Source organism: Pipra filicauda, unplaced genomic scaffold, assembly GCF_003945595.2.
Source record: "Pipra filicauda isolate LSUMZ 115617 unplaced genomic scaffold, ASM394559v2 scaffold172_size1731463_pilon, whole genome shotgun sequence".
Lineage (NCBI taxonomy): Eukaryota > Metazoa > Chordata > Aves > Passeriformes > Pipridae > Pipra > Pipra filicauda.
Window position 1 is genome coordinate 1,595,403 of NW_024104240.1, and position 27,001 is coordinate 1,622,403.

Below are 27,001 nucleotides of genomic sequence, written 5' to 3' on the forward strand. Positions count from 1 at the left end.
TTATATTATTGTATTTTTATATATTTGTCATATTATATATAATATAAGTATATTATTATATATAATTAATATATTATATACTATGTTATACATTATATAATACATATATTATATATGCAATACAAAATATATATTATATATAAAATCATATATATATTAGATTTAATAATATATAATATATATTACATATTGGTATATATATGCTGTATAGAGTATATAATAGAAGTAATGTAATTATGTGCTATATATAATGTATAATATAGTTATGTATAATATAATTATATGCATAACATACATATCGTTATTAAATTATATAAATCAAATAAAATGATAATATAAATTTAAAAGAAATTACATATTAATTATCATTTATTAATATATAATTTTTAATATATGAATTAAATGACACTTTAAATAAATTATTACATGAATTAAATTAAACATAAATATATAAATTAAATATGTAGGTATATGTTGATTCATAAAATAAATAAATTTTATTAATTAAAGATTAATTGCATATAATTGAGTAAATTATATAATTGTTATATATATAATAATATATAGTAATTGTGTAAATTAAAATAAATAGTTACACATGTTTATAAGTTGTATATCAAATATAATAATTATATAAATTAATTATATAATTTTACATAAATTAGATCTAAATATATATACTAGTAATATTAATTAATTTTATTATTTAATTTTATTGCATAGTCTTTATTAAATAATATTTTATTAAATAATATTTTATTAAATAATTTAATTTTATTAATTTAATAGATTAATTACATAAACGTTATGTCATTACACGTACATTGCGCACACATTATATATGTTTGGATACAAATATTTTAATTAAATAAATCAGATTCATTGCTTCAATTCGATTCTTAGTTAAATCCCGGGCCGGGGGTGCTGAGCCCCCTCTGCAGGTGCTTGGCCCGGGCAGGGCCACCTTCCTCCCTCCTCCTCCTCCTCCTCCTCCTCCGCGGGGGTCTCCCTGCGGGGGGGTCTCCACCGGCCCCTTTATTCCAGGGGGAAGGGACGCCCTCGGCCCGTCCCCGGGGGCACCGAGGGGCCCCATCCTGCCCCGCGGGCAGCGGTGCCCGGCTCTGGGTCCCCAAAGGGGCTCTGGGGCCCGGCCCGTGCCCCTGTCCCAGGACAGGCCCCCCCTGCCCCCGGGGCACCCTGACCCCGACCCCACAGACAACGGGGGGGTCCGAGCCCTGCTTTCCCGAGGGCATTCCCTGAAAGTACAGCCTGGGCAAACATCAGCGCTCGGGTTAAAACCCCAGGGGGAAGTACAGATAAGGGCTTTTAACCAAAATCGCTCTGTCTGGCCACAAAACGGTCTCTGGCCACCAAAATCCTGCAGCAGCTCCCGGGCCAAACCCCTGTCCCGGCCCCGCCGTGCCCCCGGAGCCGCGGCCTCGGGGCCTTTCCGGCACTTCTGCCCCGTCAGCAGCTCTGCGGTGCCCGTGGCCACGCCGGGGAGGGTTCCCAGGGCGGGCAGAGCCCGCTCCGGGCACTTGGGGGGGTCTCGAGGCACTTGGGGGGCTCTTGGGGTGGTCTCAGGGTGCTTGGGGGGTTGGGGGCAGCGGATGAGCTGGGAGGTCCCAGCCCTGCCAATGCCACAACCACCAGGGATGTTGGGGACCCCCAGGACCCCCGGGGTGGGTGGTGGGGTGGGGTGACCCCAATCTGTCCCGCCCTGTCCCATCCTGTGCCAGCCCTTGCTCCAGGTCCCGGGAGCCACTTGCTGATGCCTTTCCCTCCCAACATCCACCTTTCCCCCCAAATCCTGTTTTCTCACCCCATCAAAGCAGCTTTTTAAGGCACAAACACTTGGGACCCCCAGGGTGCCACCACCCCCTGTGTCATTCAACACTGGGGAGGGGGGTTCTTTTCCCCCCTCCCCTACAAGCGTGGAGGGACAGGGATACAACTCCATGTCCCCCCCAGCTGTGGGATCCCCAACGTGGGGGGTTAGAGAAGGTTTTGCCCTCCCAAATTGCAGGGGCCTGGGGCTGGGGAGCTGCTCAGGGCACAGAATCTCCTCTCTGCTCCCACTCGGGTCGGTGGTAGGGTGGGGGAAAGGCCACGAGCTGGGGACATGAGAAGCAGAAGGACCCTCCCGGCCTGAACCTCGGGATGAGGAGAAAGGCTTTCACTTTTTTCCTGCATTTTCCACGTGCTTCTACAGGTTTGGGCTGCTCGGAGCAGCCAGAAAAAGCTGGGGCTGAGGGATTTTGGGGTGTAAATCCTGAGCTCTCCCAAAGCTTTAAGCTGCCATCATTCAGCTCCAGAGTGAACACCCTCTCCTGGGCAGCCAGCATCCACCTGGGGCTGCCTGGAGCATCCAGGAGCAGGGAAGGGGCTCTTTGCCCCCAGCACCCCCAAATCTGGGCACTCTGCCCATCCCTAAGAGCAGCCTCCGACCTCAAATACCCCCCAAATCCGACCATAAGGATTGTGGCCCGGCTCCAGCGGGATATTTATAGGATATTTATAGGTCCCACTTCCCTGGGAAGGGGATGTGGACCTGGGAAACCCCCGGCTGCTGCTGAGGAGAGGAAGAGCTGGGCTGACTCAGCTCCTCTCGAGGAATCCTGTTTGTCAGCAAACGACCGGCCACAAACGCTCCTGGATCCCATCCTGCCCTTCCCAACCGCCGGGATGAGCAGTGGGAGGGTCACCCTGCACCCCCAGCAGCTGGGAGGGGCTCAGGATGGTGTGGAAGCCCCCCAGTATCCCCCCAGAAATGCTGGATCCCTGCAGGGGGAGTGGGACATGGGGCTCCCCCGCTCCTGGAAAGAGGGAAATGGAGCCAAGGGGGCTGAGGGAGAGGAAGGAAATGCCTCTTCCAGCGCTGTCTCTCCAAGCAAAGTGGCTCCAGGAAGCTCTGCCTCAAGTGTGTTTGCTTTAAGCAGCTGCTTCACGCAGATTTGGGGGGGGCCTCAGCGGCGGATCCGGCGCCTGGAGCTCCCAGTGCCGGGGGCAGGAAGGATGGATCCATCCCATCCCTCTGCTCTCATTCCAGTGGCCATGAACTCCCACGTGCATCCACAGGGAATCGGGGCAGGGTGACACAAGCCAGGACTTTGCCCCTCAGGGACCCCAGGGCTGGCACGGGGGGGTCACAGGCTCCAGCCTCCCGTCACTTACACCAAGCTACACCTCTCTGTTTATTAATAATATTAAATATACAAGTTGTTTTCCATTATTTTCTTTAAATAGATTTTTAAATGCCTTTGTATAAAATATTTCAACATTTCATTGTATAAAAAAAAAAAACAAACAACAAAAAAACCCACAAACCAACAAAAAACCCAAACAAACAAAAAAAAAGGCAAATTCAATCCAACAGGGGTAAAGGCAAGTTTTCCCCCCCAGGATCAGCTCCTCCATGGTGTAAACTTACACCACAGCAGGAGTTTGGCCCCAGCCTTCCTGCTGCATTAGGGCTTTCCTCCTGCTTTACACCAGTCCCTCACACAGGAACCCCCTCTCTCTGACAGTCATAAATACACATATATATATAAAAAACCCAAATTAATAGCGATGCTTTCCTTAAAAGCAGTTTGGTTTGTCCATATTTTCATCCTTCCTAGAAAAATAACACTTCAAACCCCCAGAGCAGCTCAGGACATGCTTCACCCAGGGCCGGACGGAGCCGCTGGATTTTAGGGGGTCTCCAGAGCTGGTGCATCTTCCCAAATCCAGCTGAGCCTAAAGGCCCCCGGAGGCGTGGCTGGGGCTGCTCCATCTCTCAGGTCCACGTGGATCCCGTCCTTCCCGGCCCCATTCCCTTCTCCAAAGCGCAGGAATGGGATCCCAGCGAGTCCAGCTCGTGGCAAGGACCCCGCGAGGGGCAAAGGGGCCCCTCCAAAATACTTGTGCAGGATAAAGACTCTCGTCAGCTCTATTAAAAACAGCCCCTAAGGAGGGCGAGGCCGAGGCCAGCTCGGACACGGAGTGGCAGGAGGATGGGAATGGGGACGGTGTCAAGGGTCACCCCCAAACCCGGCCCCACACGGGCACGGGGGGGGGGGCTTTAAATATTCACAGTGTGAGGGTTTGAGTTGCAAATCAGGGCTGGGGGGGCCCCCCACAGCATCCAGGATGCTCCAGCTGAAGCCTCGGGAAAGGCAGGGTGGAGGGAGGGAAGGGGTGCTGCTCCAAACCAGAAGAGCCAGAGGATTCAGGAGCTGGACCTCTCCATCTCCAGCCATGTCCAAGCAGGATCCACCATTCCAAAGCCAGCCTCTCCAGCGTCCCGTCAGCACCACGGCGTCACCTCAGCCACTGCCACCATCCCGTGACAGTCCAACGCCTTCCAGCCCGTCGCTTCCCGGTGCTGGGGGTCCCACTGGGGGCACACCCCCCATCCCTTTGTCCCTGCCAGGGAGGGGTTGCAGTCTCTGGCCGAGGGAAGAGGGAGCGTCGGGATCCTTCCACCCGGATCCGTCCCCCACCAGCTTCACATCCCGCCTGGGGCCCTGGGAAAAGCAGGGGAAACGTGATGGGGAGCTGAGGATCTGCCAGGGAGGGGGAGAAACGCATGGAAACCACAGGAAAAAATACTGGGAGTACTAAGAAAGCGCCGGTAATGGATTAACGAGCTGAGAAACCGCATGCTGGCAGCGCTGGGGCCCAGACCTGCTCCTCTCCAGCACCTTCCCACCCAGAATTTCCCTGCCTGTGGTCCAAGGGGACAGTCCAGGGAGTCAACATTGGCTTGGACAGGAGCCCTGTGAGGTCCCATCCAACCCCTGCTCACCTCAGAGGTCCTGAGTCTCCAGCTCTGGACATTCCCTCACTCCCTGCAGTGCCCTGGGAGGGAAAGGTGGGGGGTTTAGGGCAGGGTCGCTGGGGTGGGGGTTCCCAAAGCCCCCCCAGGCAGGATGATATCACACCCACCTCCTCTCTGGCTCCTCGGGGTCACAGTCTCCGTCTTCCAGTGGCTGCTCCAGGACCTGTGCGGATAGAGGGAAACGGGGAATGAGCCCTGGGGAAGGGGAAGGGGCAGATCTCCCCAGTAACACCCTCCCCCCCCACTCAGCTCCTCCACTTGTCCCTCCATCTCAAAATGACTGGGAAAATGAGGCTCAACCCACACTGGCCACGCGGGGAAACTGAGGCGGGAGAGGCTGTCGGTGCGGGGAGGGGGGTCTTACCCTGCACTTATACTTGTAGAAGAGCAGCCCCCCCACTGCCAGCAGCACGGCCACCACGCCGGGCACCACGACGAACACCAGGGGCTCCTGGAGGCCCTCCCGGCCGGGCGGCTCCTTCCTGCGCTGCTCTGTGCCCGGAACAAACCCCGAGTCAAAGCTGGGCCCGGCTCCCGCGCCGTCCTCGGGGCCCCTCATCCTGCCGAGCCCCCAGCCCCGCGCCCTCGGCCCGCTCCCGGGGCCCCCCCGCAGCTCCGGGGCCATCCTGGAGAAGCGGAGCTGCGTGACGGGCTCGGCCGGCGGGGCCGGGCGGATCCGGGCTCTGCCCGCGGGGCTGCCGGGCTGCGCTGCCGGGGTGGTCCTGAGCCCGCCGGGGCGGTCCGGGGGCGCGGGGGCTCCCCGCGGCTGGGCTGGCTCCGGCGGGGGGACAGTGCCCGGCTGCCCCAGCTCTCCATCCCCGGGGCTCTCGTCCTCCTCCGCCGCCAGGCTCAGCATCCCGGCTGTGTCCGGCGGGGCTTCGGCGCTGTCGGCGGGATCCTGCGGGATCTGCGGCATCCCGGGGGGTGGCACCGACGCCGTGTCACCTATGGCGGCACCCGGGAGCTCCTCGGTGCCCGAGCCCCCGTCCATGACACTGGGGGCCTGGGATGGGGCCTCTAAGTCAGCGAGGGTGGCACGGAGGGGGCTGGGGGGGAGCTGGCTGCTAACGGGGGTCCCGTCCCTGCCCGAACGGGTGGCAGCGGAGAGGGAGGGCTGGGTGGCAGGAGGGAGGGCAGGGGACAGGCAATTGCAGTCAGGATCTGTCCCCACACCTGAAAGAAGCAGAGAGAAGAAACGGCCGTGGGGTCACCAGCCTCCAAGAGGGGGGCACAGCCAGCAGATCCGAGGGCGGGGGGAGCACCCCCCGGCCCTTCCCCGGGGCAAGTGGGTCAAACAGCCCCCAAAAAACGGGAGAGGCAGGGGACAGGCAGGAGCAGGCAGGAGCAGGCAGGGCAGGGAGGTGACAAGCAGCAGGTGGGACGAAGCAAACCCGTGTCACCGGGTCCCCTGAGCCGATGGCAGTGGGTTATCCAGGACTTGCAGGAGCCAGACAGCCACGTTTAACATCCCCCAGGGCACAGGGACACGGCACAGCTCCCACAGGGTGACAGGAGACAGCTCCTCCAGGGCCATGCAAACACAGCACGGGGGGCAACATCACTCTCCCTGACGGCTTGGCCAGGGCACACTGAGGCAGCTGGAGTGACACAGCCCAGGTCATGCAGCACGTTGGTGGCACAGCAGTCCCAGCACCTCCATTTCTCCTCTGGGGCTTTGAGTCGGAGCCGAGCCTGATGCCTCCAGCCAGCCCTTGGAGATGCCTCCCTGGCCCCCCTCAGCACCCCTCCCTGGCCTTGCTTCCAGCACATCCCACCTCCAAAGGGTAGCCAGCCCCTCTTCCCCCTGACACTGATGCAGAGCTCGCTGACACAGCACCACAACCACCCCACATGACAAGGACCGAGTGCCCACGTGTGCCCACAGACAGGGACACGTGGCTCTCAAGCTGCTCCATGCAGGTCAGCCCAAGCCCCCCCAGCCTGGCACGGGTCTAACTGGGCAGAGCAAAGCCTTGGTATCTCACCTGGTGGGGATTCAGCCCCCCTGGGCCCTGGGCAGGCCCTGTGGTAGACATGGCTGCAATCCTTCTCGAAGGTCTCCTGGTTCTGCAGTAGCTGGTTGATGTCCTGGAAGAAATCCTTCACCAGCACCAGCATCTCATAGGGGGAGGTGGTGAACTCCTTGAAGCACATCTGGGACAGCTGGAGGAAGTGCCAGGCTCAGCGTCAGCCCCGTGACACACCCAGGGTCCCCATCACGGTGCTCCCAGGGCAAGGTTTGGTGGCTCCTCGTGTCCATGGACACCCCAACTCTGCTCCACATCGTGGTTCTGCCCGTGCACCCACCCCAGGATGGTCTGGACACCCTGTTTCACCCCCCAAGATGAGGACCCAGAGCCAAGGACACTGTACCATCCTCTCCTCATCATCCTCCTCCCTGATGCAGGGGTCGACGTTCTCGTCGATGCTGTGGTACATCCTGCGCACCGTCTGCATCTTCCTGGCGTTGGAAGAGTTCTCCTTGAACTCTGTTCGCTCCAAAATCTTGCCCAGCAGAGGAAAGGCGGCTTTCACATAGCAGATGGAGTCGTTCTGAGGACACGGATCCCCCCAGAAAAGGGAGAGTGAGTGCTTACTGGGTGGGCACTTGCCTGGGGGAAACCCTTCTACGATCCCACAGGATGCCCAAACTGGGACCTGGAAGCCTCCTGGCCGAGCAGGATTGGTCCTTCCTGGGGTGCCTCCCACAAAGGGAGACAGGAGAGGGGAGATTTGGGATCTGGGAACCCCCCACCATGCACCAGTCCCGGTGCATGTCCTTGTCCTCTTCTGCCCCCAGCAAGGAGCCACTCACCAACTGCATCTTGTCGATGAACTTGAAGGAGACCCTGCCCGGGTGCTGCATCTGGGTGTCAGCCTGGAAGGACAGAGCAGGGCAGGGGTCACCCACATTCCCAGGGGACAGGGCAGGGGCTCTGAGGGGCTGGAGCTGAGCAGCCCCAGGAGTGCCGTGCCCTGGGAACCAAGGGGCACCCAAGTCCCCTGAATCTCCCAGCCCTGCTTCATCCCACACCATCCTCCTCCTCCCCCTCACACAGCCACATCCCCGAGGCCAATGCTCTGGCAGGGGTGAGCCCGGGATTCCTGCTCCCACCAGGATGTTGCACTCCCCTGGCTGCCTCTCCGTCTGCTCCCGCCCCACCTGCCTTCCTCCTCCTGCTCCTCTTCCTGCCGGCGCCACGGCAAAGCCCAGCCCCGCTGAGTTCTCCCCGCTCCCTCCGCCAAACCCAGGCTGCAAAGGAGCAGCCCGGCGTGCAGGAGGTGGCCGTGACACCGAGGTCACGCATCCCCCGGCATCACAAAGCGCCGGGGTCGCCCCCGCGGCGCCGCCGGCCCCCCGTGCCACGAGACCCTTTCCAATCGGAGTAAAAACCCACCCCGAGCAAACCCCCTCCCTCCGGGCCGGCATCCCAGGCTGGGGGAGCGAGGGTTGCCAGAATTGCCGGCCGGCGATTCTCCTCCCAGCCTGGGATGCCGGCCCGGAAACAATTGCTCCATTATCCTGCAGGCGCTGGAGCTCCTCCATCTGCGAGGACAGGGCTGCAATCCCCAGCAGGAAAAGCGCGGCTTCCATTCAAACCTGCTCCATCCCACGGCCACGCACCCGGCTGGAACCCCCGGGGGTGCAGAGCAAAGGCTCCAGGGATGGGGGATCCCCTTTTCCCCCACAACCAGCACCCAGTTTGAAGCCCCGGGGGTGCAGAGCAAAGGCTCCAGGGCTGGGGGATCCCTTCTTCCCCCACAACAAGCACCCAGTTTTAAAGCCCAGGGGTGCAAAGCAAAGGCTCCAGGGCTGGGGGTGCAGAGGGGGCTCGGGCAGAGGAAGCTGAGCAGCTTCTGGTTAAAGTGGTGGTTGAAGAGGAAGAGGTGAAGGAGCCCGGACACAGCGGTTACACGGAGCTCGGAGCAGAAGCAGCCGCGGATCCGGAGGCGCCGCTCCCGCCTCTCTCCCGCCTCTCTCCCGCACTCCCGGCGGAATTTAATCTGCGACAACCCTGCAAATCCCTGCGTGCCCCCGATTCCCGCTTCTGCCCTGAACATCCGCGTGATTCCCCGCTCGGAGGTGAGCCAAGGGCCACGGAGAGGGAGACACGGCCCCGGCAGCGGCTCCGGGGGTGCGGGGGGGTGCCAGCCCCCGGAGCTGCCCGCGGGACGCCGGCACCCACCGCCCCAGCCCTGCCGGCTCCATCGCCCACCCGGCCTGGCCAGCGGCCTCCCTCGCTGCCTGCCACCCACCCACAGCCCCACTGCCAGCCCAGCTTCCAGGCAAGCAGCTGGACTCAGGAATGCAGCCGGATTCCTCCGCTTAACCCCTGCGGAACCGCCCGGAAAACACCCCAGCCCGCAGCGCCGGCCTCTCCACCGCTCCCTCAGCGCCCCTGCGCCCACCCGGCCCCGCGCCTGTCCCCTCCCCGGCCACACTCCTGCTTCTCCCTTCTCCCATCCCTCCTGCTGGCACTTTCCCACAGCCACCCTTAATAAAGGCACAACAACTGTCACCCCTCGGTGCCCACTTGTCTGCGGTGCCCACGGATGCTCAGCTCCCGGGTACCATCCCTTCGCTGAGGGAGCTGAAAACCACCTGATTTCCTTATTTCGGCCCTAAATAACGGTTGATTCGCACCCGCCCAGCCCCGAGCGATCCCCCATCCCCCGGCACAGCCCCGGGAGGGCACTCACCAGCTCCTGCAGCTCGGCCAGGTGCCTCTCGGTGATGATCTGCTGGCAGTAGCTGTTCTGCTCCGTCTCATGGATGCTGCAGACCAGGAGGAGGAGGAGAGACGACAGGAGGGTGCAGCGGAGCAGGGACACCTGAGCACGGCACAGGAGAAGCTTGGAGCAGGGATAACCCCACACCGAGCCCCCTGCCCTTCCCCACCACCTCCCACCTCTGTGGTGGACAAGGCTTGGCCACGGTCCAGCAAGATAATCCCACTGCGGTCCTCCAACCCCGCGCCCGTCCCCATCCTATTTTTAGGAGCACCAGGTCAGCAGGGAATTTCCCAGGGCCCGGTGACACAAGCCTGGATGTGGCTCTTGGTCACCTCCACGTTCCCCATCCAGCCCCTCTCCCCTCTCCCACACCATTTCTCCGTCTCTCCTGCAAATCTCCTCCTCCGCCCCGGCTCTCCGGAGCCGTCTGACACACTGACCCACCCAGCCCCAAAAATCCTCTTCCCACCCTCCGGACCCCCCCAGCTGCACCCGCCGGGCTCTTTCCATGCAGCAGCGCTGGCCTCGTCCCAAATTCCCCTCCCAGTCCCCCTGCAAAGGAACGGGGAGGCCCCGGACCGTGGCGGGACCCCGGTGGGCAACGGGGGCTTGTCCCAGAACCAAGACTCCCGGGATGGGGATGGAGGGGACCCCTGGGGTGGGGGGTGCACCCCTCTGCCGGGGCACCGGCAGGGACAGGGTGCCTGGGTGATGGGTGGGGGGGAATTTCCCTTGGAGGGTGTCCAGGAATCCTCCCCTCTTGTGAAACTCCAAGATGCCTCCCCGGCCACCGCCGAGATGCGGCCACGGCTGAACGGAGCCTCACCCCGCCAGGGACGGGCTGGAGCCGGGAACGGAGCCGGGAACGGAGCCGGGAACGGGGCTGGAGCCGGGACCTCCCCCCGCCGGGAACGGGGACCGGGATGGGGCTGGAACCCGGAACCGGGGCGGGAACGGGGCTTCACCGCGCGAGTCCGGGGCTAGAACCGAGGACCGGGACGGGGCTGGAGCCTCATCCCGCGGGTCCGGGAATGGAGCCGGGGCTGAAGCATCACTCCGCCGGGGCCGGGGACCGGTCGGGACCGGAGCCGGGGCCTCCGTGCGCCGGGAATGGGAATCGGGACGGGGTTGGAGCCGGGAAATGGGGCTGGAGCCGGAGTTGCATCCCGCGGATCCGGGGCTGGAACCGCGAACCGAGCAGGGGCTGGAGCATCCCCCCACCGGCAGCCGGGACCCCCCGAGGAGGGGACCGGCCTGGGGGCACGGGGAGAACCGGGGACCCCGCACAGGTGGCAGCGGGCGCGGGGGCTCGGGGAGGGGCCGCCGTACCTTGGCTCCGAGGCGGGGCATGGGGGGGCTGCCGTGGGGCCGGGGCCAGGCGGAGCGGGCGAGGCGGCGGCAGCGGCGGGGCCGAGCGGGGCCGGGCTGAGCCGCCGCCGCGGCCGCGCTCCCCTTTATAGCGCCGCGGCAGCATGTGGTTTATGAGAAAGGGGCTGGCGGGCGGCCAGGGCCCCGCGCCGGGACCGGACGGGCCGGGCCGGCACCGAGCGGCACCGGGCGGGCACGGCGCGGCCACCGCCGGGGCCGGGGGGGCCACCGCGGCCGCTCGGAACCGCTCGGAACCGCTCGGGGCCCCTCGGAACCGCTCGGGGCCGCTCGGAACCGCTCGGGGCCCCTCGGAACCGCTCGGCATTGCTCGGGCCGCTCGATACGTTCGGTTCGGCACCGCTCGGATCCGATCGGACAGGCTCGGGGCGGATCGGAACCGCTCGGGTCTGTTCGGGGCGGATCGGAACCGCTCGGCTCGGGGCACCCACCACGTGCGTGACCCCCCGGCCCATGCCATGAACACACGTGTGTGCTCAGCCCGGGCACACACACACAGGTGTGCACACACGGACATCCCTCGTGTGCGTGGACACCCCTCGGAACACGTCCGTGTGCACGCACACGAGCCCAGCACCAGGCCCTGAACACACGTGTGTGTGCGTGGGCACAGGCACACATTTATGCACATACGTGCACACATTTATGCACATACGTGCACACATGTGCACACACAGCAGGGACAGACCCCCCTCCCAAGGGCATGAACACGCCTGGGAACGTTTCTATGTGCTCACACACACACAGCCCTGGGCTTTTCACATGTGTGTATGTGCATGATCATCCCATAGCACACACATGCACACACCAGGGACGGACGCTCCACATGTGCGCAGACATCCCTCAGAACACATACATGTGCGTGCACACACACACACACAGACAGACACAGAGGGCCCTGGGCCTTGCACACACATGTATGTCCGTGCTCACCCCTTGACACCACATCCACACACATGCCCAGACCCCACGCGTGATGCCCAGACACATGTGCAAACCCACGTGTGCACACACCCACCCCCATGCACACACATGTACAAACTGCTACACCCACATGCTTGCACACACATGTAACACGCAGCTGTGCACACACACACAGGGCCACATGTTCATATCTGTGCCCAAACCACACACCCCCCAACACATGTGTGCCCCAGACCCATACACAGAGACACACGTGTGTGCCCCAGACCCACACACAGAGACACATGTGTGTGCCCCAGACCCACACACAGACACACACATGTGTGCCCCAGACCCACATACAGAGACACATGTGTGCCCCAGACCCACATACAGAGACACGTGTGTGCCCCAGACCTACACACGGACACACACGTGTGCCCCAGACCCATGCACAGACACACGTGTGTGCCCCAGACCCACACACGGACACACGTGTGTGCCCCAAACCCACGCACAGACACACGTGTGTACCCCAGACCCATACACAGAGACACACGTGTGTGCCCCAGACCCACGCACAAACACACGTGTGTGCCCCAGACCCACGCACAGACACACGTGTGTGCCCCAGACCCACGCACAGACACACGTGTGCACAGCCAGCCATGCCCAGTGGGAGCGGCCCGGGGGAATCCGGGGGGTTGGGATGGAGCTGGCAGGGACCAGGGAACAGCAAGAGGGCCCCGGTGGTTCCTGCAGGGCTGATTCCCACCCCACCGGTGCTTTTCCTGCAGGGAGGTGTGTGAGCAGAGCTGGGGGGGAGTGCAGGAGCGGGTCACAGGGTGCAGGGATGGATCCATGGGCATGGGTGTGCACGGACAGAGCCGTGGGCACGGGTGGATCCTCATGGGCACGGATGGATCTGTGTACGTGATGGATCCATACGTGCGTGGATAGATCCCATGTGCATGGATGTATCCTCATGGGCATGGATGGATCCATGGGCATGGATGGATCCATGTGTATGGATGTATCCTCATGGGCATGGATGGATCCATGTACATGGATGGATCCATGTGTATGGATGGATCCTCATGGGCATGGATGGATCCATGTGTATGGATGGATCCTCATGGGCATGGACAAATCTGTGTACATGATGGATCCACATGTGCATGGATGGATCCATGTGCATGGATGTATCCACATGTGCATGGATGGACCCACGTGTGCATGGACAGATCCCTGTGCATGATGGATCCATGTGCTTGGATAGATCCATGTGCGTGGATGGATCCACTTGTGCACGAGCAGTACGTTTGTGTGGATGTGCGTGGACAGACCCGTGTGCACGGATGGATCCGTGTGCTTGGATGGATCCACATGTGCACGAGCAGCGCATTTGCATGGATGAGCATGGACACCTGTGTGCACACATGTGCATGGACACACACGTGCATGGATGGATCCATTTGCATGGATGAGCATGGATACCTGTGTGCACATGTGTGCATGGACACACACGTGCATGGATGGATCCATTTGCATGGATGAGCATGGATACCTGTGTGCACACGTGTGCATGGACACACACGTGTGCATGGATGGATCCATTTGCATGGATGAACATGGACACCTGTGTGCACACATGTGCATGGACACACACGTGCATGGATGGATCCATTTGCATGGATGAGCATGGATACCTGTGTGCACACGTGTGCATGGACACACACGTGCATGGATGGATCCATTTGCATGGATGAACATGGACACCTGTGTGCACACATGTGCACGGACACACAGTGTGCATGGATGGATCCTTTTGCATGGATGAGCATGGACACCTGTGTGCACACATGTGCATGGATGGATCCATTTGCATGGATGAGCATGGACACCTGTGTGCACACACGTGTATGGATAGATCCACACAGACAGGGACAGTTCCATGTGCATGGATGGATCCACATGGGCCTGGACAGATCCGTGGGCATGGATGGATCCACATGGCCACAGATGGTCCATGTGTTTGTGCAGACCCATTTTCCCGGGTGTGTAGCAGGGATCCATGAGTGCATGGATGAATCCATGTGCAGGGAAGCACACACAGATCCCTGTGGGATGGATCCATGTGCAGGGAAGCACACACAGATCCCTGTGGGATGGATCCATGTGCAGGGAAGCACAGACAGATCCCTGTGGGATGGATCCATGTACAGGAGAGCACAGACAGATCCCTGTGGGATGGATCCATGTGCAGGGAAGCACAGACAGATCCCTGTGGGCTGGATCCATGTGCAGGGAAGCACACACAGATCCCTGTGGGATGGATCCATGTGCAGGGAAGCACAGACAGATCCCTGTGGGATGGATCCATGTACAGGGAAGCACGCACAGATCCCCGTGGGCTGGATCCATGTGCAGGGAAGCACAGACAGATCCCTGTGGGCTGGATCCATGTGCAGGAGAGCACACACAGATCCCCGTGGGGCCAGATCCAGGGCGGTGCAGCAGCAGCCCCATTCCCAACGCTGGGATTTTCCCCTTGGCTTCCTGTTTGTTTTGCAGGCACTGGAAGCAATCAGTGAGCACGAGGTGATCCAGTGCCGTGCCAAGGGCTCCTCACCCGCCCAGCGAGACAGAAAGCCAAGCTCTCCACAAGCACAGCGGGGTCTGGCTGTGACAGGGGAGGTGACAGCGGGGCCGCTTGTGGGTGACAGCCACCACATCCGAGCTCTGACCCAGCAGGATCTGCTCCCCGTGCCGGAAACGCTGCTGGGGCTGCAGGAGCTGCTGCTGAGGGGTTTCCTCGGAGCTCAGAGGATCCCGAGCAAGTGGAGCGCTGGGATCAGGGACCTGGCAGAGGAGCAATGGGCAGCTGGGGAGGAGCTGGGATCTGTCTGGAGTTGAGGACAGCAGTGACAGCCCCGGGATGGCATCAGCCCTGCATGGGCACGTGGGGGCCACATGTTGTGTCACACGTGTGTTATCACCCAGGTCTGATCAGCCACGGGTGTCCCTGAGCAACAGCCACAGATAAACATCTGGGGGGGGGATGGGGGTTAGAAACCAGCCGACTTCACAAAATAACCCCTTTCTCCCCAAAACACCAAGAGGTTGGTCTTCGTTCTTCATCACGAGCTGCCCTGGGAGCCTCAGCAGCCCCGGGGTGGGAGGACACCGGGGTGGGCACCGGGGACACGGTGGGTGACACAGCACCGGGGGTGACTCACGGGGACCCCGTGCCAGCACGTGGGGCCCTTTCACACCAGCTGGGGCCACTCTGCTGCTTCTCCCCAGCTCACTCACCCCCCTCCCCCTCAAAGTGGCCGGAAAAGTGTCACATCCCAGTCATGGGACGAGCAGTGAGGCAGTGGGACGGAGGGACGCAGGACAGAGGGACGGGTTAATATTAATCCACCTCCTGCGTGACGAAGGGCGAGACCAGCAACCGCCTCTTTTTTTTTGGCAGGGAAGTGGTTTTTTGCCCCTCCTCCCCTCCCAAACCTGCTGAAATCCCTGAGTCATGGGGCAGAAATGGAGCCATCGGGAGGTGACAGCGGTGGCAGCAACACCCGTGCCCTCAACAAGGCTGGAAAAAACGGGGGAGGAAAAACTCGGGCTGGTTGTTCCCTCTCCCAGTTGCAAACTGGGACCAGTGGCAGTGTCACCACTCAGTGACACCGCACCGGTGTGGGGGCTGCTGTGCCCACCCAGAGGGGAAAAGTGGGGTGAGGCTCTGGGGGTCCTGGGCATCCTGAGGGTCCCCAAGCCTGCTGGCACCCGGCACAGGGGGATGCAGAGATGGAGGAGGGGGATGCAGGGATGCAGGAGAGGGGATACAGGGGTGCAGGAGCAGGGATATAGGATGTTCCTGGCTCCGAAGGACCTGGAGCAGACACCAGCACCACCCCTGTGCAGCCACATCTCCACCGTGTCTGAGTTTAGAGCATCCCTGCACCTCAGTCCTGCTGCTTCCGTGATTCCATCTCTTCCCCCATGGGAGCAGGAGCACATCCCAAACCAGCATCTCATTTCGGGAGGCCTTTCGCCCACCAGCGAGCCCCAAATCAGGGATAAAACCTGCAGCATATCCGATCCCCCCCGGCTGCGTCCAGAGCCGAGCCTGGATCTGGCACCGCGTCTGTGGAGAAAGTTATTTCCAGCAGGGAAGTGTTGCGAGATCCTAATCTGTTCCTTCCCGGCGGTGATTCACGGGGCTGGGATGCTGATGGACGAGTCTCCCGGGCGCTCGGCGGAGCCAGGATCGCCCCCCCGACACGATCCGCGATGGAGTGGTGTGTGGCCAGGCTGGAAATCCCCATGGAAAGGTCCCCAGCCGGTTCCTTCGGGAGCGGAGGAATGCGGGTGGCAGGCGCTCTCCTCATCCCGCTGCCAGCCGTGGGATCGGGATGTGTCCGTGTGGTTGGAGCCTTCGTCCCGCGGCAAACCCCCCAGTTCCTCCCTTCCATCCCTCCCGTGCTGCCTGCTCTGCACCGGGACCCCCTAATATCCCATCCAGCCCGGACCAACCCCATCCTCGGGTTCCTTGGGCTGCAGCCCCCTCCCAACGAGCTCAGCCCCCTCCCCACGGGCTCAGCACCCACGGGAGTCGAGCTCTGGGCGGATCCAGGGAACTGGGCCAGGCTGGGACCGAGGGAACCGCAGGGTCAGGCTGTGTCCGAGGTCCCTTTTCAGAGCTGTCCCCGCACGGGGCCCGGCTGTCCCTGGCCACGAGGGGTCCCGGGGGACCTGCCCCCACCCCCGGGGAGTCCCTGGGGGGACACTGGGCGAGGGTAAAGCCCAGCCCTGGGCTCGGGGAGGGGTTGCCCATGCCAGGGGTGGGTGCCAGGCGGGGAGGGGGGCGAGGATGGGTTGTGGCCCCATGTGGGTCACCAGAGTGTCCCCAGCCCTCGTGGCCAGGGCTGAGTCATGTCAGGCTCCAGTTCCATCCTCCCTCCAACCGGGGAATGTGGCCAGAGCCAAAATCCTTCCCGGGCAGCTGCCACCGGCACCCGCCGAGTCTGGGGGGGCACGGGCAGGGCAAGAGGTGCACCAGCAGCGGTTTTGGGGTGGCAGCAGGACCTAGGGGTGCTCCCCAGCACCCCAGGATACCCTAAATGAGGGCACTGGGTGGGCCAAAGCCCCCCGTGTGTCCCACTCCCTGCTTGGCATCACTCGGTGCCACCCAGATGCAGCCCTGGCACCCTCTGGCTCAGCCCGGCTGGAGCCAAGCGGGTCTTGACCCTTGGGGGGGGGGGTCTGGGGGCTGTGCTGGGAGCAGCTGGGCACACGGGGGGGCAGGATCTGTGCCAGGGCCAGGGGGAGGATGGAAAAGGCCTTGGGAATGCTCCATGGAAACCAGGCCTCGGCGCCACAGGGGGGACTGACAGCACCCACCCGGGGGGTGCCCGGCTGCCAGCGGGACCAGGAACATCCAAACACTGCAAACCTTGCCAGGATGCCCTTGGACTGTGGGATGGATGGAGTTGGCACCATCCCTGAGCTCAGCACGTGGCCGGGGGCTCAACCTCACCTTCACCCCCGAAACTGGGAATGTGCACCCCCAAACTGGGAATGTGCACCCCCCAAAGTGGGAATGTGCACCCTCCCCCCAAACTGGGAATGTGCACCCCCAAACTGGGAATATGCACCCCTCAAACTGGGAATGTGCACCCTCCCCCCAAACTGGGAATGTACACCCCCCCCAAAATGGGAATATGCACCTCTCAAAGTGGGAATGTGAACCTTCAAACTGGGAATGCGCACCCCTCAAAGTGGGAATGTGCACCCTCACACTGGGAATGTGCACCCCCAAACTGGGAATGTACACCCTCCCCAAACTGGGAATACGCACCCCTCAAACTGGGAATGTGCAACCCCAAACTGGGAATGTGCACCCCCCCAAACTGGGAATGCGCCCCCCCAAGGGGCTGGGGGAGGTGACACCCCTGTGCCCCCCCAGCGCGGGGCTGGGGGTGTTTGGAGCCGCCGATCCCGGGCCGCGGAGCCGCTGCCGGAGCCCCGGAGGCGGAACAGAGGAGCCGTTTGTGCTCCCGCCGGGAGCGGTTGTTTATCCGCAGCCCGAGCCGTGACATCACCCTGGCCCCGCGCAGCGCGGACACCCCCGGGGGCCCCGGGGTCCCCGGGCAGGAGGGGGGGCCGGGGGCTGAGTCACGGCCCCGTCCCGGGAGGGATGCTGAGCTCCTCTCCCTGCTCCCGTCCATCCTTGGGGTCGGGGAGAGCCCCAGTCCCGAGGGACGGCCCTGCCGGGCGAAGGGGGACGCGGGTTGGTCCCCGCGCTGGGGCTCGACCCCCCTCGCCTTCCTCACTGGGGGCTGAGGGTGGACAGACAGACGGACGGGGGGCCGGACAGACCCCCTGCAGTGTGTACCCCCCTCTTCATTCCCTGCTCCCCCGGGGGCCAGCGGGGAGCGGGGGGACACGCGGGGCCGGGGAAGGAGCCCTCTCCTCCCAGAAGGAAGCGGCTCCTGCCAGGAATTCGAGGCATTACTCAGCTCCCGGCCGTGGATCAGCTGTTTGGCCGCTCCGAGCCTGTTTTTCATTAGCGAGAGGAGATTTTAGCACCGCGGAGCCGCCTCCTCCCTCCTGCCCCCGGCTCTGGGAGGGACTTGGAGAGCTGGAACCTTACCTGGAAACTGGGATTCCTCAGAGAGCCCCAGCCCTGCCAGGAGTGGTTTATCCCTAACAAGCCTTGGCTCCACACCTGGATCCGGCCCTTTTCCGTGGCAGGAATGACTCCCGAGCAGTTTCTTGGAGGAACGGTCGTTCTGAGGGAGCTGCTGGTGGCTCCACACCTGGATCCAGCCCTGTCCCGTGACGGTGATGAACTTCAGGCAGTTTTTGGAGGGATGGTGGTGCTGTGGGAGCTCCCAGTGGCTCCACACCTGGATCCATCCCTTTTCCAACACAGGGGTGAAGTTCAGGCAGTTTCTTGGAGGGATGGTGGGGCTGGAGAAGCTGGGGGTGGCTCCACACCTGCATCCAGCCCTTTCCTGTGGCAGGGGTGAACTTCAGGCAGTTTTTTCGAGAGGTGGTGATGCTGAGGGAGCTCTTTGGGGCTCCAGACCTGAATCCATCCCTCTCCCGACACAGGGATGCGGATCAGGTGGCAGTTTGGGGGATGGTGGTGCCACAGGACACACGTGCTGCCCCCCCGGCTGTGCTGGCAGCCCTGGCTGGGCCTGGGGGTTCATTTTGGGCTGAAAACAGAAGATTTGGAACTGTCACAAAGGCTCATGGGGGGAGGGGGGAGACCAGGGGGTGCAGAGGAGTTTGGGAGTGTCCCAAAGCACCCCCACCCTTACATTTCTCCATCCAAACCCTGCCTTTGGGAAGGGCCTGGAATCCACTCCCATTTATTGAAAGCATCTCTGGGGCTCTGGAAAACAAAATAAATGTGACACAAACACTGAGTCCAACCCCCCCTTCCAGGCAGCCCCAGCTCTGGCACCAGGGAAGGGCCGGGGATGGAGCAGGGCCAGGAGCGTGCCGGCATCTCCCGGCAAAAATCTGCTGCATCCCATTCCCGCTGCTCCCACGCTCCCAGGGCTAAATCCGGCCTTTCCCATCTCCCTCGCAGCTGGACAAGATGCTCCTGCCTCCATCCCAGTGGGACGTTCCCCATCCTCTTCCCCCCCACCCCTCGTGATTCCTTCTCATCCGAGAGCGATGGGACAAACCCCCCCCGCTGGTTGTCTGGGGGGGACACTCCAATTTCGGTGCATTTGCTGCTTTTCCCAGGAAAGCTGATGGTCCTTGCAGCAGGTGGGATGTGACCCTGCTCATCCAGGGAGCAAACCCCCCCTCCTGCACGGGGGACCGTTGCCGGGGGGGTGAGGATGAGTGGGAAGTTTTGCTCATGCAGAGCTGGTCAGTAATGGGGTCCCGTGGGGGTTTTGGGGTCTGTGGCGCTCAGGGCAGGAGATGTTTTGGGATAAGTGGGATCACCACGCCAAGAGCATTGGATCATCCCCGGGACAGCACAAACAACCTCCAGCCACCACCAGAAAAACACAGGCTGATGCATCTTGGCATGAGCTGCTGCACCTCCGCCCAGAGTCCCGCCCGGAGCCCCCGGGAGCGCCGGGAAGCGGCTCCTCAGCCCCCCTGGAATCCTGCAGGGAGGGTGGGAATGGCTCCTGGGGAGGCTGGAGAGCACAAAAAACCCGATAAAAGCCCCGCCAGGGGACTTATGGCCCCAGAGAGGGGGGGATGCTCAGGGGACCCCCAGTGTGGGTCATTTTCCATGTGCTTGCAGGGGGAGGAGGCAGGACTGGGAATGGGATGCAGGGCTGGGGTTGGGATGCAGGATTGGGGTTGGGATGCAGGACTGGGGTTGGGATGCAGGGCTGGGGTTGGGATGCAGGACTGGGGTTGGGATGCAGGACTGGGGTTGGGATGCAGGATTAGGGTTGGGATGCAGGATTGGGGCCAGGGATGCAGGACTGGGGGTGGGATGAAGGATTGGGGTTGGGAGGCAGAATTAGGTTGGGAGGCAGGATTGGGGATGGGAGGCGGGATTGAGGTTGGGATGCTGAGTGTCTCCAGGTCATGGAGAGACTCATCAGCTCCCAGCATGATTCCTCACACCCAGAGGAATGTAAGGATCCAAGGATTTGGAAAGATTCAGATTTAGGAGCCGAAATGAGCCAGGCCAGTGCCAGCCCAGCCCGGAGAGAGGAGCTGGGGCTGATCCAGCCCCAAAGCCCTGGGGAAGGGCAATGCCACGGGGCCAGTCTGCTGCCCCCCCCCCCCCCCCCAGTGCTCCTAATTAAGGATAATCCCTTGGAATTTTGTCCAGTGGCCGCTGCTGTCGCATCTGCGGGTCGTGCTGCATTTCCAAGGAACCACAAGAGTTTTCCATCCCCTCTGGATTAGTGTGTGGTTCCCGCCCCAGCAGCCCCAGGCTCAGCCAGGACACGATGTCCCCAGGGGTCCCCTGGGCTGCTGAAATTCCTGATGCCCCCCTGGCCCAGCTGTGTCCCCCTGGGGACAGCCCAGCCCCTGGAGGTGGCACAGGCACAAGCGATCCTGCTTCCCAGAAAACAGCCCCGAGGGGACTCGGGATCCAAGGGGAGCTGCCCTGTGTCCTTCCAAGCCAAGCTGAGGCTGCACCAAATCCCAGGGCTGGTGGCCCCGCTCCATGGCCCTGTGACTGTCCCCAGGGACTGGGGGGCCCCTGGGTGTCCCCTGGAACGCTGTGGAAAAGCAGGACATGAGCTGGGATCAACATCCCGGGGAGCACCTGGTCACTCGGTGGGTGGGATAAATCCCCCTGGAGCTCCTGCCTCTGACACCCAACGGGCCCCTCGTGCTGTGCTCGTGTCCCCAGGCCCCACCTCGGATCCAGCAGTGGCTCGGCCACATCTGGGGCTGATTTTCCGAGCAAAGCCACATCGGCCTCTGGGATGGGGAAACCGCGCCGGGAAACCCGGCGGGAGCGAGGGCAGGAGCCCGAGGGCTGGCTCAGGATGTGGTGGCTTGACCAGGAGGAAAGTGGGGCTTGGGGGATGGGAAGGGGCCCCCAGAGCTGCCCCGCCACCGGCCAGAGCCGGCCGTGGCCCGGCGGGATTACCCAGAGCCAGAGGCATGTCCTGCGGCGCTCCATGACCTCACCCCCACGTGCTCCGAGGGGGAAGGAAAGAGGAAATTTATCTCTTTTATTTTTAAGAATGACCTTCGCCTGAGCTCTCCCGGGGGGGCAGGGGGTGAGACCACTCACCCTTTCCACGGCAGCACCACCCCGGGGGGACGGCGGAGCCTCCGGCCCACGCGCGGCCCGGGATGAGGGACGGATGTGATGGAGCCGTGTCCGCCCCCGAGACCCCCCCTCTGCCTTGTCCCACCCTTGTCACCCACGGGGCCGTCACTGTGACCCCCTGGGCGCTGCCTACCCCACCCTGCATGTCCCGGGTGCCCGAGGGGAGCTCAGCTGGGAAACGAGGGAAGGGGAAGTTGTGCTGAGGGTCATAAACACATCAAAACCGTTTGTGGTTTCCTCGGGGGTGACATCCTCCTTCCTTCTGCCAGCCCTGGTGACATCCTCCATCCCCATCTCCCAGCCCCGGGTGGTGTCCCAAGGGCTTGGCTCGGGGAGGGCAGAGCTGGATCCCAATCCCGCCCCAGGACTGGAACACCCAGGATGCAGGAAGGGAAATGCCCATGAAAAAGAAGGAAAATACGAATTCCTCCTGGTGAGAGTGGCACAGTGCTGGGATGGAACCCACCTCTGTCCCCAGGGGTGCAGCCCACCTCCATCCTCAGGGGTTGTCCCATCTCCATCCTCAGGGATGGATCCCACCTCCATCCCTGGGGATGCCAAAATCCTCCCTGGCTGCAGCAGAGACCAGGATGGGATTTAGAGTGGGAACCAAGTGGCCACGGAGCCCTTGAGTGGCTGAAAACACTGCAGAAAAGGACAGGAGCTGGGCTCAACTCCCTGGAAAAGCCCAGACCTCTCTGAGCCGCTGATTCCTCCTGCCCAGTGCCAGCTCTCCCAGCTGGGACATCCTGGAGGGCTTTGGCTCCAGGTCAGCCCTTCCCTGGCTCTGTGTCCGTGGAGGTCCCTGACCCCAAAGCAGCACCTTTGTTTCAGAGTCACGGAAAAAGAATGGAACCCCAGGAAAGCAGGAGAGACCAGCAGCAGGATCACCCCCTGAATATGGATTTAAGAAGGAATCATTACCCAGGAGGATGGAAATGAGCCGATGGATTCTCCATTTGCAGCTCCTGGCACAGGGAGCGAGCAGGACCTGAGCTCACCGAGAGATAGATTAGGATTGGGATTAGATTTGGGATAAGAACCCAACAACCTCCCTCCACGCCCCCAAAACATTCCTGCCTGAGGGAGGCAACTTTCTGCTGCCTGGCACCAGGAGCACCCCTTGGCAGCTCCTCTCAGCTCCCAGGGATCAGCAGGAACAGGGATGTGACCAAACTCCGCCGTCAGCACCGAGCGCTTCTCCCCTTGGAAAGGGAAAAGCGGATCCAAGGGGATGAACTTGGCCTGCCCTGGAGGGGGCTGGGTTTGGGGGTGTCCGGGAAGATGCTTCACGTGCCAAAGGTCCAGCTCACCCCCCCGGCCCCCCCAGGGTGCTGCTTTTGGGCTGCTTTCCCATGATCCTCACACATTCCAGCCGGGACCGGCGGCTGAGTCACCCTGGACTGGAGGAGGGACCTGCCAGGGGACGAGGGACCTTCCAGCCACCTGACCCCCCCAGGGGACACCCGCGAGACCACCCCAGGGAGGGGCAACACTGGGCACCCCAAGCCCAGGGCACCTCGTTAATGGGACCCCCTTGTTAATGGGACACCCTCATTAACGGGACATCCTCATTAATGGGACACCCTCATTAATGGGACACCCTCGTTAATGGGACACCCTCATTAACGGCACACCCTCTTTAACAGGACACCCTCGTTAATGGGGTACCTCCATCTCACGTCATCTTCATTAATGGGACACCCTCGTTAATGGGGTACCCCCAGCTCAGGGCATCTTCATTAATGGGACACCCTCGTTAATGGGGTACCTCCATCTCACGTCATCTTCATTAATGGGACACCCTCGTTAATGGGGTACCCCCAGCTCAGGGCATCCTTATTAAGGGGGCAGCCTCATTAATGAGGGACCCTCACCTTTGGGGTGCCCCCTCATCTCCAGGGCCCCCTCCTTAATGGGACACCCTCATTAATGGGGTACCTTCATCTCCAGGGTCCCCTCATTAATGGGACACCCTCATTAATGGGGTACCTTCATCTCCAGGGCCCCCTCATTAATGGGACACCCTCATTAATGGGGTACCTTCATCTCCAGGGCCCCCTCATTAATAGGACACCCTCATTAATGGAGTACCCTCGTTACTGGGGACCCCCCATCTCCAGGGCCCCTCATTCATAACGAAGGGTACCCCCTCATTCATGGGGCACCCTCGTGTCCAGGTCACCCTTATTAATGGGGCAGCCTCGTTAATGGGGGGCCGTCACCTTTGGGGTGCCCCTTCATCTCCAGGTCACCCTTACTGATGGGGCACCCCCATTTCTGGGGCACCCCCATTAGTGGGGCACCCCCATTCTGTGACCCCCTTCCCGAGCATCCCCGTGGGTGCTGCATCCCCAGGGAGCATCCCATGGGAATGGGGGTGGGCACTCTAAAGGCAGCCGGGGCGGGCAGGGGGTGGGGGGCACCCACGGCTCCCCTGCCCCCCATTCCCCGAGCGGCTCCAGGCCCGGCCCCGCTCCTGCAGAGCCGGAAACCGGCCGAGGTTTGGAAAAAAAAAAGAGGGAAAGTTGAGGGTTTCTCCTTCGTAGGAACGAGACCGGGGGAAGGAGAAGCTGCTCCAGGTCCCGGACTTTCCTCCCTGGATGTCTGGGGGAGGATTTGATACAAACGATATCTGGGGCACTTTGGACTCCGGTTTCCTCCCGGCAACGGGTGGAGATGAGTCAGAAATCCAAAATAAAGATAAATACATTGACAAATAAAGGGAAGCGAAGGCGAAACTCCTCCTCGTCCCCCTCTGGGAAATAACGCGGGAGCTGCCGCGTGGAGCCAGCACAGGCACCCCGCGAGCGGGGTGATGTCCCGGGATGGACCCTGCGGGATTTTGGGATGCTGGCTTGACGCCAGGTCGTGCTGGGATGCGTTCCCTGCTCCGGGGGTCGGGCACGGAGCGTCGCTCCCCGGGCAGAGTCACCCTGCCTGGAATATGGTCAATAATCCTGCATTTTATGGTTAATAATCCTGGATGTTACGGTTACTAATCCAGAATTTTGGATCCTGGAGCAGCATTTTGGATCCTGGAGGGGGATTTTGGCAGAGTTCTGGGCTTACTCAGGGCTGGGAAGGAGCCGGCCCTTCCCGGGAGCAGGGGAGGAGATTTAACTCCTCCATGTCCCCTGGAGCAGGAGCTGGAATCCTGGAGCAGCATTTTGTCCCCTGTAGCGGGATTTTGGGACCCTGGAGCAGGATTTTGGGACCCCGGAGCAGGATTTTGGGACCCCGGAGCAGGATTTTGGCAGGGTTGCTCGGGCTGGGAAGAGCCGGCCCTTCCCGGGGGCAGCCGAGGGGACCGACCCCCTCCGTGCCCCCCGGCCGTGCCCACCCCGAGGTGCCACCCACGTCCCCCTGAATCCAACGCAACCGGACCCTCCCGCGCCTCCCAAATCTGGGGCAGGGATCTGGGAGTGACCGGCGTGGCTTGGCCAGACGCTCTGCCCGGCGCTGCTCCTCCTCCTCCTCCTCCTCCTCGCCACGACCACAACCCCTCCCTGTGCCCCCACAGCTGGGTCCAACATCTGGGCAGCGCCTTTTCCAGCCCCTAATTAAGGAGTTCATTAAAACACCTCCCGGCTGCGGGGCCGGCCCGGCCGGGAGCTCTGTTTACAGCCCCAAAATTCCCACTGGATTTTGGCAGGAGCAGCCGCTTCCTCCGGCTGGAATCGCGCCGGCTCTTCCCGGGGCGGAGCCTTCGCCCTCCGGCGAGAGGGATCGGGATCCAGTCCCGCTTCCCGAAGGCTTTTCCCGGGCGCGGAGCCCCCCGGGGGTGCGGGGGGGGGGGCCTGGGCACCCCCGGGACGGGCGATTCCCGTTTTCCAGTGCCGGGAATACCCCGGTCCCGCCCGGAGCTGCTTGGGAATTAAAAATGGAAGGGAAAAGTTGTAAATAAGGAAAATAGCGCACAAAAAAAGGTGTATGGGGATGAGAACGGTGCCGCACGGAGCATCCATGTGGGATGGGATCGGGATGTCGGGGAACAGGAATCTCCTCCCCCTGCCCCGCGGACCCGGGTCTTTGCAGTTCCACCCCCTTGGAAATCAGAAAAAGCTTGTTTTTTATTTATTTTATTTTATTTTATTTTATTTTATTTTATTTTATTTTATTTTATTTTATTTTATTTTATTTTACTTTACTTTACTTTACTTTATTTTATTTTATTTTACTTTACTTTATTTTATTTTATTTTACTTTACTTTACTTTATTTTATTTTATTTTACTTTACTTTATTTTATTTTATTTCATTTTATTTTATTTTATTTTATTATTTTATTTTATTCTTGTTTTCCTCTTTATTTTATTTTACTTCATTTTATTTTACTTCATTTTATTTTATTTCACTTCCTATTTTTCCTTTATTTAACCTTGTTGTTGATTTTATTTCGTTTTATTTCACTTCATATTTTTCCTTTATTTAATTTTGTTGTTGACTTCATTTTGTTTTATTTCACTTCACTTTATTTTATTTTACTTCACTTTATTTCATTTATTTTGCTTTATTTATTAAATTGCATTACATCACATTTGTTTTGTTTTATTTCATTTTCTCTTATTTTATCTCATTCCATTTATTTTATTTTCTCTTGTGTTATTTAAAGAGCAATAACTGCCCAATTCCAGCCTCCAGATCCCAAAATCCCCTTTTAATTCATTTTTGTTATAGGCTGGGATCTCTGAGCCCCCTCAGCCCCTCCCTGTGGCCTCTGAACCCCAACTCCTGATCCCACCTCCTCACTCCCACCCCGATTCCAGCCCCGGGGGGGCTCAGGGACCCAGTATTTCCCAAACCACTGGTTATGGGTTGGATTTGGGTGGGATTTGGGTGGAATTTGGATTTTAGTTGGATTCGGTTTGGATTTGAGTTGGATTTGGGTGGGATTTGGGTGGGATTTGGGTGGGATTTGGATGGGATTTGTGTTGGATTTGGGTTTGGGTGGGATTTTGGTTGTATTTGGGTTGAATTTGGGTAGGATTTGGGTGATACTTGGGTGGGATTTTGGTTTGACTTGCGTTGGTTTGGGGTTGGATTTGGGTGAGATTTGGACGGGATCTGGGTTTGGGTGGGATTTGGGTTGGATTTGGGTTGATTTGGGGTTGGATTTGGGTGAGATTTGGGTGAGATTTGGGTTGGATTTGGGTGGGAATTTGGTTCGAGTTGGATTTGGGTGGGATTTGGGTTTGGGTGGGATTTGGGTTGGATTTGAGTTGAATTTGGGTGGGATTTGGGTGAGACCTGGGTGGGATTTTGGTTGGATTTAGGTTGGGTTTGGGCTGGATTTGGGAGCCATTTGGGTTGGATTTGGGTTGGTTTGGGGTTGGATTTCAGTGGGATTTGGGTTGGATTTGGATT

The 27,001-nt window shown here is 59.8% G+C and overlaps 1 protein-coding gene across 2 annotated transcripts; it reads right to left on the minus strand.

Annotated features, from left to right (window-relative positions):
* Positions 1 to 3,309: 3,309 nt before the first annotated feature.
* On the minus strand, positions 3,310 to 11,113 carry CSF1 (colony stimulating factor 1). 2 transcript variants are annotated; one of them, XM_039379709.1, is made up of 9 exons: positions 10,886 to 11,113; positions 9,524 to 9,655; positions 7,638 to 7,700; positions 7,196 to 7,375; positions 6,808 to 6,985; positions 5,187 to 5,314; positions 4,930 to 4,985; positions 4,790 to 4,842; positions 3,310 to 4,508 (listed from the first exon to the last, which is right to left on the minus strand). In XM_039379709.1, exons 1-8 carry the CDS (start codon positions 10,904 to 10,906, stop codon positions 4,791 to 4,793), a joined length of 810 nt encoding a protein of 269 aa, XP_039235643.1. In that variant the 5' UTR covers positions 10,907 to 11,113; the 3' UTR covers positions 3,310 to 4,508; position 4,790. The 2 variants fall into 2 exon arrangements, with proteins under 2 accessions (XP_039235643.1, XP_027606429.1); XM_027750628.2 differs by having other exon boundaries at positions 5,187 to 5,995.
* Positions 11,114 to 27,001: the final 15,888 nt, after the last annotated feature.

Bases quoted from the DNA above. Each gene is read 5' to 3' on its own strand.
- CSF1 (XM_027750628.2), bottom strand. From the start codon at position 10,906: ATGCCCCGCCTCGGAGCCAAG. The intron at 5,996-6,807 runs GTGAGATACCAA...TGCTTCTTTCAG, and splicing joins GGGGGCTGAATCCCCACCAG to GTGTGGGGACAGATCCTGAC. The intron at 4,843-4,929 runs GTGGGTGTGATA...TTTCCCTCCCAG, and splicing joins CCCGAGGAGCCAGAGAGGAG to GGCACTGCAGGGAGTGAGGG.